This window comes from Lemur catta, chromosome 15 (assembly GCF_020740605.2).
Source record: "Lemur catta isolate mLemCat1 chromosome 15, mLemCat1.pri, whole genome shotgun sequence".
NCBI lineage: Eukaryota > Metazoa > Chordata > Mammalia > Primates > Lemuridae > Lemur > Lemur catta.
The window spans coordinates 42,373,146-42,388,714 of NC_059142.1; the positions used below are offsets into that span (position 1 = coordinate 42,373,146).

The 15,569-nt window shown below is 37.3% G+C and overlaps 1 protein-coding gene across 1 annotated transcript in view; it reads right to left on the reverse strand.

Moving 5' to 3' along the window:
* Positions 1-15,569, reverse strand: part of NSF (N-ethylmaleimide sensitive factor, vesicle fusing ATPase) — a 124,849-nt gene that overhangs the window by 59,501 nt on the left and 49,779 nt on the right. Inside the window, exon 9 of the mRNA XM_045525899.1 lies at positions 1,564-1,763. Coding sequence (XP_045381855.1) covers positions 1,564-1,763 — 200 coding nt within the window. The remainder of the gene's footprint in view (positions 1-1,563; positions 1,764-15,569) is intronic.

Sequence of the window (15,569 nt, forward strand, 5' to 3'; positions counted from 1 at the left end):
CCCAAACTGTATTCTTTTTTTAATCTTGTTTCTTTTGCTTAACATTTATGAGATTCACAACTATTTATTTTCATTACTGTCTAACAGTCCATCATATAGTTACAGTTGTATGATACTTCATCCACTTACTGGATATAAAATTCTAAGTTGACAATTATTTTCTTTCAGCCCCTTAAAAATGGCATTCAACAGACTTCTTGTTTCCACCATTTCTGCTGAGAAGAGAGCTGCTAGCTAATTGTTGCTTATTTAAAGAAAATCTTTCTTTGTTCTCTGGTCACTTTTAGATTTTTCTCTTGTTTTTGATTTTCAGCAGTTTAACAATGACGTCTACAAATGTGGACTTTGGTATTTTTCCTTTGGTTCATATAACTTCTGCAATTTATGGACTAATACTCTTCATCAGTTCATAAAAGTTCTAAACCATTTTCTCTTCAAATACCTCTTTTGCCCCATCCTCTTTCTCTTGCCTTTCTGGAACTTTAAATATATGCATCAGACCTTCTCATGGTATTTTTTCTCTGCCTTACTCTTTCTTAATTCCTTTCATCCTTTGTCTCTGGTTATTTTCATCTTACATCTTTCAGTTTACTAATTCTCTCTTCAGATGTGTCTAATCTGAAACACATTCACTTGAGTTTATTTCCCTTACTGATTTTCTAATTTCTAGAATTTCCATTTGTTTATTGTTTTTACAGTTTCCAGTGTTCTGCCAAAATTCTCAGTCTTGTCTTTTATCTCCTTGAATGTGGTAAGTTAGTTATTTCAAAAATCTCTATATGAGAATTCCAATATCTGGAGGCTCTGTTTCTACTATCTTTTGTTTCTTTTTCTGTATAATTTGTGTCTTTGTGGAGCCAGCTGCTTTTGATTATAAGCCAGACATTGATTTGAAACTGTAGAAATAATGTGACCTTACACGATATTGCCTTCCTCCAGGAAGGATTTACACTTCTGGCAGATGCCTAGGGGCACTAGCAATTTAGGAACCCTCAAATTAATTTTAGAGACTGATATGATGTGTGACCTCTGTGAGAGTATGGCTACTCCTGGTTAACCCTTGCTCCTATGGTATAGCCCTTCAGGGTCCTGACTCAAAATGAGGTATGCTCATCAGGTATCCCCTCTTTGGGAGCCATGGGCTCTGATCTCTGTCCCCATTACTCCCACTAGCCTGTCAAAGGGGTTCCTTAGCTTTTCAGCAGCTCCCTCCAAAACTGGCTTTTCCAAAGGATAAGTGAATTCACGTCTCTGGAAGTAATGTGGAATAAAAGTGTAGTCTGAAAATATATTCATGATCTGTTTTTGTAAAACTTTTGGCTTATACAATCATCTACCCTTGTGTTATGAACATGTGGGTAATGACATCTCCTCACATCATATATATCCCCCACAATCCCAAGTACACTGCCATATACAAACTAGTTACTAAATAAATTTTACCTGTAAGTTATTTCAAAACATAGGTCAAAGTATAAACAAGTTTGCCTCCATAACTCTGGGTCTCACTCATCATATAAGTGATAACAAACTTTTACTAAATTATATTTATATTCACATTACCCTCCTCTGTTCTTCTTCAGCATCAGCAAAGAGTTTGCGAATATTAGCTTCTGATTCTCCCACATATTTGTTAAGGATTTCTGGCCCATTGACCACCTTGGGCTCTCTTGCGTTCAACATCTTGCCAATCTGTCGAGCCAAGAGAGTCTTACCACAACCTGGGGGTCCGTATAACAGGATGCCTTTAACATGTTTACAACCTGAAAAGGGGAAGAAAAACAGTCTTATGTCAACTAAGTAAAATGCAAGTAAGACTCTAAAGGAAAGTTTTCTTTCTTCTTCATATGCACTTCAGAAAAAACAGTGATGCCATGAAACCATTTACATATATTAATATCCACATGCCATGAACATGAATAAACAATTGAAAATCCAGAAACAGTTTCTGTAACAGTATTAATGTCTGAGGGGAAAAAGCTGCTGGTTAAAGGTCTTTGAAAAAGTACATTTGAGCTATCATTTAAAACAAACACTTTTAGCTCTCAAAATGTCTAATTAGGAAATATTACTTATTTTCATTATCCTTTACTTTAAGGTCAGAGGGGAAAAAATTTGTTTTTAGGCAAATCTAACCCAAAACAAAACTATTATAATACAGTAGGCTCTAGAAACTATGTTAATCATAGAATAACAGGTCCATGTGTCAATACCAGCACTTGAGAAAAGGGCAGGTGTGTCTGAGTTAGATGGGTATGAAGGAAATACAAAGGATCCCGATCGATGTCACAGACTTTGTGGATACAGTTGAATGTCTTACCCCATGCGACTAGTATCAAGTGAGGTGCGTGCTTCTTCAGAGCATCCCACATGAAGAAGTTGTTTCAAGAGTAGTATCCAATTTTTTCTAGGCAAGCACAGCTAAATGCCTTAAAGGTACCATTAACAATCCAAACTAGCAAAACTGATGATCTAGACTCCTCAGGATTTCTTTAGCCAACTCTATATAAGCACTTACTCCATTTCTTAAGATGAAGATGACCTGAGGTTTCTGTTTCCTCACGTTAGGGACCCTCCCTTTTCTCCTACTTTTCTAGCAGTTTCCCAGTTAAGACACATGGCTCCTTTCTGATGAGTTTTTTCTTTATACTATACCCAAAAAAGCACTATGAAATAACGGATGATTACATTTCAGTATTACACTCATAACTATGGATGAAAAAGAAAACTTCTGAAAATGCAGTATTAATAGTTATGTTTCCATGGAAAATGGTTTGTCCTTATTTAAAATGAAAGCATTAAAAAATGTATCTTCCTCTGGGAGGCCAAGGCGGGAGGATCGCTTGAGCTCAGGAGTCTTAGACCAGCCTGAGCAAGAGCGAGACCCCATCCATCTCTACTAAAAATAGAAAAATTAGCTGGGCACAGTGACGTGTGCCTGTAGTCCCAGCTGCTCAGGAGGCTGAGGCAGGAGGATAGCCTGGGTCCAGGAGTTTGAGGTTGCAGTGAGCTATGATGACACCACCGCACTCTAACTGAGGTGACAGAGTGAGATTCTGTCTCAAAAAAAAAAAAGTATATCTTTAAGAAAAAAGTATAATACATTTGATAACTCACATAAAATAAATCACAAGATACGAACAACTCTACTAGAAACTTTAGATTCTGAGAAGGAAGACCCTTTGGGTTGCCAGTATGGACCTTACTTCCTTTTATCTTTATGAATAAAAGGAAGTAAGCCTTGAAGGCTTAGAGTCTTAACCCTTCTCATCACAGACTAACTCCCTGCCCCAAGAACTATGGCCAAATAAAATGCCTTTGGCCCTTGACCCATCCTTCAAGCATGGGTGGCAGGGAGAAATGGGGATAAGCCTTGAGCTTCTCCTAGAGGCCAAAACCCCCAAGCATGGCCAGCATCTAAGTCCCAGGGACGCACTGGATGAGGGCTTTGGAATCTGGCTCCTCACCTTACCCTCCACACCAACTGTTACCACCATGATTTGAAACTATTCATATGTATAAACCATAGCAGAGGCAGGTGGTGGTGGTGGTGGTGGCGAAACAGGCCAGGAGAGAACTAGAAAGGAGAAAATGAAGATTTGCCGAATGCCTACAAAGTTTCAGGCCTTATCCCCATTTCCAGTTTCTTGACTTCCTTACTTTCTCCAAGTTTATCAATTTCCTCTTAACCACACTTCCTTCTGTAGGAAGCCATACTTTCTTTGAAGGACTCTTACTGGCCTTTTTATACTTCTGTTATAACCATCCATGTGCCCTCACCACAATATGGCTTTTTTGCACCTGTGCATTGGCCACAGAGCACAGCTGGAGAAAATGACACCACTGTGCTCACTGATAGCCCCACAATTGCATGCTATCCAATTTCAGGCCTACTCTCACTGCTTTCTCAATACTGCATGTCACCCTTTACTTGTCTTTGTTAGCTCAGCTCTAATTCTCCTTCTTAATTATCCAGATCTTCACCGTTCTTCTCTTCTCGAGAGCTATCCCATGCCATGAATTCTTAGAGATGACCTAGATTCCTACTTCACATATTTAAAAACAAACACAAAAAACTATCAGGTATGAACTCCTTTCAGCTCTCGGCTTCTCTATCTGTAAACTGATCAGCAGATGTATTCTTTCTCAACCCCAACCCCATTTCTCAAAGTAGAAGTTTTCCTTTCTTATCTCCAAGGTTTACATTGCAACTATTTGTTTACATACCTTATTAGACTATGAACTATCCAAGGGCAAGTACTGTCTCATTAAGCCTGAATCAAAAACATCCAGGATAATGCCTTGCACATAGTACATTAAGCAATACATTATGTATTTCTTTCTTACAAAACTCAAGAATATAAGGGAGAGAAGACCATTTTTAAAAATTATTTGAAGCTCAATTTATGGAACAATACTTACTTTCATAGCTGAACTAATTTAAATACCAAAAAAACACATTTGCAATGACTGAGACTGCAAATTCAGCAAAACAAACTAAATAATATATAAACACTAGAATCTTAACTTTGTAACTCTGGTTTTATACAAGGAAAATATTCAATTTAATGTATTTTGAATTAAATTTACTCAGCTCTTATAAAATAAACAATTTACAAAATACTATATTACCATGAAGGTTAAGAGAAAAAGAGATAAAATACATATCCATGGAGCTTACTATATATAATATAGATTTCTGAAATGACAGAATATACATTCAATATAACATCAATAGGAATGTCATAGGCCGGGCGCGGTGGCTCACGCCTGTAGTCCTAACACTCTGGGAGCCCGAGGCGGGTGGATCATTTGAGCTCAGGAGTTGGAGACCAGCCTGAGCAAGACCGAGACCCCATCTCTACTAAAAATAGAAAGAAATTAGCTGGACAACTAAAAATATATAGAAAAAAATTAGCCGGGCATGGTGGCGCATGCCTGTAGTCCCAGCTACTAGGGAGGCTGAGGCAGAAGGATTGCTTGAGCCCAGGAGTTTGAGGTTGCTGTGAGCTAGGCTGATGCCACGGCACTCTAGCCGGGGCAACAGAGTGAGACTCTGTCTCAAAGAAAAAAAAAAAAATAGGAATGTCATAGACGCTCTAGTCTGCATTAGAACTATAATTCTTTAAGGATCTCAAATAATCACATCAAAAAAATACACTGACATGTAAGACTTTCAAAATCCACACCTACAAAGGAAGTTAGTTACTTGAATAAGCAGTGGAAATGGGACTTTGTTATTACTACTATTATTATAGCCTATTCTGACTTATTAAATAAGCATTGGTCTCTAATTTTAAATGAGTCATAAAAACTCTTTATAACTAATTCCATTCAACAAAAGTGTATTAAGCTCCTGTTTAGACTAGGTGCTAAGATAGATGCTAGGGATACAAACATGAAAAAGACAGTCCCTACCTGTAGGGCATTCCTGATTTAGGAGGAAAGACAAATAAAAATAGGTTATCTATAATATTATATGACATCATCAGAGATATGTATGAAATGTTTTTGGAATCTTGCCAACAGAGACTGATTCTGCCAAGGTGATGGCAGAAAATTAGGGACAGACACAGGAGAAGGGGTAACAATCAATCTAGGCCTGGAAGGATGAGTAGGAGGTTCATGACTGGGCAATGGAGAACAAATGGCACCCCAAAGAGAGAGACCAGCATGACCAAAAGCATAGGAGTATGGACATAGATGCTGTTCTCTCAAAACAGCCAGTAGTAACCTGTTGTGGCCAGAGCCTTGGAGGTGAGGAGAGGGCACTATCTGGAGATGAGGCTGGCAGGTTCCTAACTGGCAGGCCTTGAACCATGCCCATGGGTTTTTATCTTGTTTCACAGGTGATTAATCACAGAAGGTACACAGTGAGATATGTGTTGAAAAGCTAACTTTTGTGGTAGCATGGAGGAAGAACTAGAGAACAAAGAGGCAGAGTGTGGAAGGCTAGATGGAAGAATGTTCTTAACCTTTTTTCTAGGGATGACTCACTAGCTGACTCTGGATTTTTTGCCAGCTAAGTTTTCATACCCCTCAAGTCCTCTGGAAGCACATGAATAAATGGGCCTAGAGGCTTCCGAAGGTCACCTGCCTACCCCTGCTGATGCCCCAGCTTTCTCCTGAGCTTCTCTCAGACATTAAAGCCTAGATATGATATCAGGGAGCCTCTGATCTCTGGCTGCTGGACTGCTGAGCTGTACTGACTGCTGGTACTTTTTTTTCTTAATGTTTTACATGCCCCCTCACTACTCACAGATTAGCACCCTGGTTTAGTGAACTAAATAGCAAAGGGCAGGTATGGAAGAAGGAGAAAGCAGTGGAACTGATTTAAAATGTCATATTCTCTCATTCTATTTCTCACTTTCTTTCCCACAGCATAGTCTAATGGACCTCCTCCGAAAAAATGCACATGTACAAAAAAATTTGTATATAGGAGGCTGGGGTGGGAGGATCACTTGAAGCCAGGAGTTTGAGGCCAGGAGTTTGAGGCCAGCCTGGGCAACATAGCAAGACCCTATCTCTAAAAAAAGTCTAGAAAAAATTAGCCATGGTGGCACACACCTACAGTCCCAGCTACTCAGGAGGCTGAGGTGGGAGGATCCCTTGAGCCCAGGAGTTTGAGGTTGCTGTGAGCTAGGCTGATGCCATGGCACTCTAGCCTGGGCAACAGAGTGAGACTCTGTCTCAAAAAAAAAAATAATAATAATAATAATAGCTTCTTTTTATCATCTTGTTTTAGATGAGTGATAAAATGGAACCAGACTCCCAACTAGTATGTGGGAATTAGATCACGGTTAGGTGACCCTAAAGCTTGAAAATAAATGGCTATTTTACTTACCAAATTCCTTCTGAAACTGACAGTTGTGATCATCTGGCCCCTTAAAACTTTCTCTAACACTATTGTCACTTGAACTTAGCAAATTATAGTACCCATTCCATTAATGAACCTCAAGCTCCAAATTAACATAGCAGTAAATGGGTTAGACCACAGCAGTCTCACAAAAATTTTACTAGGCTTCAATAAGTCAGATTTTTCTGTAGTGAACCTCCCTTCCAGTTGACCACTATCAATCTTTAGGAAGCTCATATCCTGCTCTGCTTGCACTCACCTAGAATGACCTGGTTCTACTGAAAGAAACTGGGGCTATTTCTGGGCATGTCCCCCAAAAGTGTATTTGCAGTGCTAGATCACTGCAGTCCATTCTTTGTCTCTCAGTTTGAGGTAGATTAGTATTACCTGTATATTCTTTTCCCCCTTTATTCTAGCTACCACTCTTAATTAAATTTGTAGTCCTCCAACAACATATAAAATTTGGATACTATTTGAGCCCCAGTTGTTAATAACTAGTGATTATAATCATACAAATTTTGGTGTGGAGAACTTTAAAAAGCTTTAAGATGTATACTACAACAGCTTAAAGTAATTTCTGATCTAAAAGTCTAAATAGAATAGGACCTTATCCACTAGGATAGGCATACCCAACCCCACTGATTAAAATTGATACATGAAAATATTTACCATATATCTAATATACTAATTTCTTTCTTAAAATAACTCAATAAAAATATAGTCTTACCTCCACAAAACAAGGAATAAACAGCAGTGTTTTTTATTTACAACTTTTAAAACATTACCCAAAAAAGTGACAAATTTGTCTTTGCCGAGCTCTTCTATTTTACAAAGTAGTAAAATTTCTTTGTTTTCTCAAATGTTACCAGAGGCAAGCTGCATTGAGGAAAAATTGTCAGTCTACTTTTAGGTATTCAAAATGGGAAAAAAATATGTCAAATAAGGCCAGGCGTGGTGGCTTACACCTGTAATCCTTGCACTTGGGGAGGCCAAGGTGGAAGGATTGCTTGAGGCCAGGAGTTTGAGACCAGCCTGACTAAGAGCAAAACCCTATCTCTACAAAAAAAATAGAAAAATTACCCAGGCATGGTGGCAGGTGCCTATAGTCCCAGCTACTTGGGAGGCTGAGGCAGAAGACCACTTGAGCCCAGGAGTTTGAGGTTGCACTCTAGCCCAGGTGACAGAGCAGGCTCAAGACAAAACAAAACAACAACAAAAACCACTATGGTAAACCCTAATTTTACATAAGAGAAAGCAGAATGATAAAAAATTAGAAGTTGTCTCCGTCAAATTAACATCAAGACAGGAGTATTTAATTCATTTTATGGGCAACATGATCTATAAAGAGAGAAAGAAGAATGAAGTGGGTTTCAAACAATGACTGATGTTTAAAGGGGAATCCCAGTGGCTTCCAGCTCAAATGCAGACAGAATAGCCATGCTCGCCAAAGAGACAGGCTATCAAAAGACTGGTGGCAAGTCAGGACTTATTCATAAGTCTTGCAAGTTTCTCTATGGAGTGTGCACACCAGATTTGAATGCTTAATTTTAAATAGTGTATGCACTTGTAGAAAATACAATCACAAATTAATATCAACATTTGATCTTTTGATTTAAAGTTTCCATAATTTCAACGTCTATTCTGGTTTTTTTTTTCATTTTATTTTTTTATTTTTTATTTCAGCTTATTATGGGGGTACAAAAGCTCAGGTTTTATATATTGCCCATGTCTCGCCCATCCCCCTGAGTCAGAGCCTCAAAAATTATTAATTGGAACTATAGTCATGAGCATTTTCTTAGTTCTACTTGACTTACCATTTTAGAAGTACAATGTGATTATTTAGTCTAAAAAACTGTCTTGTCTTTCCCAGCCAAGCAATAAACACTTGGAGCATAACTTCCACAAACTCATAATATAGGAGGGCCTTTTGTTTGTTTGTTTGTTTGTTTGTTTCAAAAATCTGTCAGTCATAAGCACTGACAATCAGTATTAAAAAAGAAAAAAGTCTGTCAATCAGCATCTAAAATAGGTTGTCATCTACATTTGCTTATCTGTGCACTTATCAAATCTTTAAGAAAAGGAAATATTTAAGATTAAGACTACTCCTCCTGACCCCATTTGGGCAGTAAAGTCGTTGATCATCCATTTTCTGGGCATCATTTTGTCTAGTAGAGACTTGCTGCTGCCCCACCAACTTTCAAATGCCAAGAGTACTCTGAGTTCTGTGATGATAAAGTGGAAAAGGCCTATGCCCTGAGCACCAAGCAGCTGTGCAAGATGTCTGCCACCTGACTGGTCTATATCCAAATTAGTCAACTTAGATTTAACAGATCTTCTCATTAGATAGCATAGAACTAAAGATGGGATGTGTGGAGCAACTCTCCAAACTAATCTTTGCTGACACCCTCACCTTTTTACGCTCACTCATAGGGTGTTGCCTGGTGTTTAATGAATTCTTGATGACAAAGATCATGTTTCTTCTATAGCAGGTCCTGCCTTGCTGCCAACTGGCAGCATGAATCCTTACTGGTTTCAGAATTTTACAGTTTTTCCTTTCTTCTTTTTTTTCCCCTCTGTTCCTTAGCTTTAAACCCCTTTTACTTGATGTTCTATAGGACCTCTGCTTCCCCCTGGCAAATATCTTCTCTAGCAGACAGCTTATTCCTTCTTTTCCTATTTTCCTATACGTGGCCTTTTTGTTTTTTAATTTGAGACAGAGCAGGTCTGCAGACAGGGTCTGTCCAGGCTGGATCATGCGGTAGCATGATCATATCTCACTATAGCCTTGAACTCCTGGGCTTAAGCGATCCTCCCGCCTCAAGTCACCTAAGTAGCTAGGATTACAGGCATGCACCACCAGTCACACTCAGCTAATTTTTTTTCTTTTCTTGAGATGGGCTCTTGCTATTTTGTCCAGGCTGGTCTTGAAGCAATCCTCCTGCCTCAGCCTCACACTTTGCTAGGATTACAGGCATGAGCCACCACACCCTGGATCTTCTACTCACTCTAATAGTTCATATTCTTCTGTCCCTAGAAATCACCTCTTTAATTAATACCACCCGTCATCACATCTTTGGGCTCAATCCTTCAATACTTAAAGTAGCAGCTGTTAAACTTTAATGTGCACCAGTGTCCAGTGGAGCTTATTAAAATGCAGACTTCCAGGCATCACTCCTAGAAATCTGAATTCATTAAGTATGGAGGGGAGCTGAGGAAGCAGAATATTGCATTAGATGACCCTAATGCACGCCAGAGGACACTTTGAGAAACATCATTCATAGTTATAACTGACACTATACTAAGTTGCCTTCGAAGAGTTCCTAGGTTTTTATTTTTTTTTTTAGTGTATATGTTCTAAAGCCTCAATTAAATAATAAGCTAATAAGGATACATTTTTTTTTAATTCCTTGACAAGTTGTACCTCTAGAAGAGCAAAGAACTATTCTAACAAGATAAAAGTCATCAATAAATACAAGTTTTCTGAACTTGAGTACAGCTGAGGGAGATACGGTTTTGTGAGAGACAACCTGGGGTTTTACTCAACAGTAAATTTAATGAGTCAAGATAGACTGTAGATGTCAAAAACGTTAATGCAATTTCAGCCTACATTAAAAGACTAATAATTTGAACAAAGGATGGATAGTTCTGGTCTATTTTACAAGGACCACACTTTCAGTACTCCACTGAGTTCTGGGTTTCACAACTTAAAGTGAATATAAACAGATCTTAAAGTTCAGAGAAATGAGACTAGGATGGTAAAAGGCTAAAAATCAAGTCCCAAAGGACTGGCTGGAAAAACCAACCAAGCTGGGAGAATTAGCTTAGAGAAAGGATAAATCTGTGGGGAGTTGAGGTCTGGACAAGGATAGGTTTTTTCACATATCTAAAGAGCCTTCACAAGAAGTAGGACTACACTTGTTCTGTATAGTCTCAGGGGAAGAACTAGAGCTTGTAGTAGAAGCTATAAGGATATACATCTTACTTTAACATAAAGAAAAGTCAACTTAAACCTATAGTTGTTCAAAAATGGAATGCAGCCTTAGGAAGAGAGTAGGTTTCCTGTCACTGGAGGAACTCAAACTTAGCCTAAGGAACTTTGCAGAAGTTACTTGGCAGAAATGTAGAGAAGATTCAAACAAAAGACAGGTGTGTAAACTACATGATTGTTAAGATTCCTTGCAATACTAAGATTCTACAATTCCTTTGATAGTCGCTGATAAATATTCCAGGGCAGAAAGGAAGAAGGAGACTAAAGGCTAGGAAGATAATAAAGAGGCTATTGGTGTCGTGCAAGTGTAATTTACTAAAGCTATGAAAAAGAAAAAACAATGATCCAAAAAACAAAGCAGAAAAAAAATTTAGGGGTATTCAATAATGGATTTGATAAATGCATGCAAAGCAAAGGAAAAGGGGGAGAGATCAAGACTCCAACAAGGACCTAAAAATAAAGGTAACTGAGAAGAGATAACTATTTGTGGAATAGGAAACAATGTAACAAAGTTTTGAACGTTTCAAGAATTCATTTCAGTAAGAATTCTCATGGGAGATGGTGAAAGCATCTGGACCTACATAGTAAAGGTAATCTAAAAATGATCACTAAATGCTTGGATAAAAGGAATTCATAAATGTATATAAAATATAGTCTTTTAGAAATGGAAATATTAAACCTCTTTGAGCAGTACAGATATGTGGTTGAAGATTGAGGGAGGAGGAAGGAGAAGGAAGAAAGGGTTCTGTGCTGTGTCTATAGTTAGACAAGATTACCATTGTCCAGCATGCTCTGTGTATTTCGTTTTACTTTGCTGTGTATACATCCTATACAGACTGTCCCTGATTTATGATGGTTTGACTTACAATTTTTGACTTTACAAGGGTGTGATATGTACTCAGTAATGCTCTTTGATTTATGATCAGGTTACATCTGGATAAACCCATAATAAATTGAAAATATCATTAGTCAAAAACACACTTTCAACTTATGATATTTTCAATTTACAATGGGTCTACCAGGACATGGCCCCATCGTAAGTCAAGGATCATCTGTACAATGGACAAAAAAGTCCTAATTTTACATCTTGTCTAGATGATAAGAGGTTGTTAGTGTTTGACAAAAGAATAGATGGTGAACTAAAACACCTTATATAATTTTCTTGTATGCTTGAAAAATTCACAGGAAAGACTATCTTCTGAAAACAACTTTTGGAATGCTGATACTTGTCCACTAGTCTGAAAATGATGAGAAGGAAGTGAGAAAGGGAAGGGTTCTTTGGCCCTAAGGTTCATATTTAGAAAATACTTTCAGATTATAGCTTTTGTGATATGTATACAATTCATTCAATGCTATTGTTATACCACAGACATTTGAAACACTCAATTTTTATAAAATAACACATTTTAAATACTTTTATGTCAATTCACAGGAATGACTCTCTTTAGACTAGAACTGTTGAACTTCATCTATTTAAGTGGCATTTTGTTTGTTCACTGAGTAGTAAAGGAGGTGGGAGTAGAAAGGAAGTGCAGGTGGAAGAGTTCCCTGCCAGCATGTTTTTAGATAAATGCAGATTATCTACTCACTGTTCTGCAAGTGCATTTACTTAGTATTGCTGTGTATGTAAAGGGCAAACAAGTCCTTGATACTGAGAAGTGCCAAAGTATGCTGAAAGTAGAAGTAGCAAAATGATCCCTTTATAAATGTACTTTTGTGTGAGGATTGTCTTCTGGCACTGATCTTTGTTAACCCACCCTGTAGAGCTACACACATTTCTGTACTTATTCACTGAGCTGATAGAGAAGGATGGAGAAAGGCAAAAGGAAGTTTCTTTCCTAGCATCTCTATATCTAGAAGACAGTTTCAAATTGCAACCATAGTTTCTATATGTGATTTTTTAAGGTAAAGTACCTATGTTTATCAGTCCTTATTTCACAACACTAAGCTTTATAAATATTTTGAGGTGACAATGTATGATAAAAGTAGAGCTAGTGAATTAACCAATTAGTGAATTCTTTTCATTAAAATTAATAGAAAAGAAGCATCTTGGAAGTGGCATTGTTAAACTACCTCTGAGCAGTATGTGTCAGCACTTACTGGGTTGTTAAGGAGCAGCAAGAAGGCTAAAGAAAGATGTATACAGATATGTCCATATTTACAATCTGATTATAACCACTAATATATGTATATATTTCTTTTGGTTATATAAATTGTTAAACAATTAAGTGGAAACACCACTTCTGCTAATAAATAGCGCAGATCTGATACTGACCTGTCTAAGAAGCATTATACTTATTTTACTCTATTGCTTTGTGTCTCCTTTGAAGTTGGGCATTAAGTGAACACAGTATTTAATTGTAAATTCGATAATATGTATTTCCAGAGGCCATTTTGTCTTTTAAGATATGTCCCCACAAAAAATAAGAAAATATATCTTTGATTTCATTGAGTAACAAAATACTCAGGGCTTTGGGACTTGAACATTAGTAAATATTCATGATTTGTGAGAAAGCATGATATGTATAATAAGGTCAACCAGGTAAAAAAAATGTACATATACTCAGTTATGTATATATGCATACACATAAAAGGACTAAAAGGATGCATTGAAATGAAAACTGCTTGTGATTTTAGATATTTTTTAGTTCTTTGCTTCTTATGTTTTTCATTTTTCTATAATGAGCATATTAACCTCAAAAAGTTGAAAAAATATCAATATTATTTTTAAAATAAATAAATAAATAATAAATGCACACAGGACTCAAGCAGTTACAGATCAAGGCCAGAACTGTAGATATGGGTATGTTCTCTTATGTAATTACTTAAAAAAACTCTATGAGCTAGGTATTATTATTACCTATTTTTAGAGAAGAGGCTTATAGTGGTAAAGTGACTTTCCCCTGGAGACCCATCTGCCAAGTGGCAGACCTGGAACTTGAATACCAATCTCCCTGACAAAGCTAAAACCCCAGGGACAGCTCAGCTACTAATGATGCTGGGTCTCAGCTTTGCCTAAAACTCAGATTCAGCTTGCTTGGGACAGAGCCTGGAAGTCTGTATTTTTCTAAAACATCAAAAACTCTGATACATACCAAAGACTGCGAACCACTTTGTTACTGAATAGAGAAGACCTCTAAAACTGAAGAAACACGGTGAGCTCTTCAAAGTGGGAAAAGACAGTGCTCAGTAGGAGAAGGCTAGGCTCTTTGTTTTTATATGCTGGGGACATGGAGGCAAGGTATCACTCAACTTCCATAGATATTTACTGAGTATTATACACTCAAGAACTATGACTAAGACAACCTCTGTTATAAGTAGCTCAATATTAAAAATCAAAGATACAACTATACAGAAACAACATTTTAAAAGGGCTATGAGAAGCCAAAAAGTAAAACAATTACTTCTATTGGGAGGATGTAAGTGTGACATGTCTTCCAAAGACAATCAAGCTGAAACTTAAAGAATGAGCAAATAACATGGCATCTTCCCTGCCAGAACCTATGTATAGATCTTCATATTTCACTGAAATGAGGCATTCATATGGTGGCTGTTCCAGAAAAGTTTTTATTTCTGGTCTATCTTCCCCTTTTTACTAATGAGGAAATTGAGACTCAAAAATCACACAGTCAGTCAATGACAAATCTAAAAGTAGACTCCAAGTCTCTTGACACCCTGTCCATCAGCTTCCTGTAAACCATTATATTTCTTATATTTCTCTCTTCCAGAGTATCTACTTAGTAATTGCTTTTATCTATGTAACATTTGTACTTTTTAAAAAGGAAGTCTAAATTTGGCAGTGCATGTCAAAAACGCTTACGCTGTGAATGTTTTTTGATTCAGCAATTCCACTTCCAGGAATTTATCCTAAAGAAATATGAATGTGCAGAAATATTTAGCTTGAAAGATGCTTGTCATACATGGCCTGTAATAGTGAAAAATTGAATACAATTTACACATCAAACTATATGGGATTGAGTAAATAAACCATAGCATTATCATTCTATGAAATAATGTTACAGAAGAATATTTAAGAAAAAAACCATTAACTTACTGAGTGGGGGAAACCAGTTAAAAAAACAGCAAAACACATTTTTGGGGTATGTGTATTAATATATATAGCAAAAACTAGAATGATATACTGCAGTATATATTAATATACTTCTTTAATTTTTTATACTGATTGTCTTTTCTTTTTATTTATATGTATTTTTGAGATTTCCTACAATGAACGTACAATTAAACTACAATTAAAGGAACTAGTAAAAGCATTTTCATGGCCAGGCATGGTGGCTCATGCCTGTAATTCTAGTACAATGGGAGGCTGAGGTAGGAGGATTGCTTGAGGCCAGGAGTTCGAGACCAGCCTGAGCAAGAGCTAGACCCCATGGCTACAAAAAAATAGAAAACTTAGCCAGGCATGGTGACACATGCCTGTAGTCCCAGCTACTTATGAAGCTGAGGCAGGAGGATCACTTGAGCTTAGGAGTTTGAGGTTGCAGTGAGCTATGATGATGCCACTGTACTCCAGCCTGGGTGACAGAGCAAGATCCTGTCTCAAAAAGAAAACTATTAACATGGATTTAAGAGGCCCTCTAAAAGCCTCTTAGGAGAAGATGACCAGATTAAAAAAAAAAAAAAAAGGTATTTTCCCTGGACCCCCAGGCCCACTGAGGAACCTGAAGTAATCCAAAGGCAGCCAGGAGCTTTCTTAATCAAATTCAG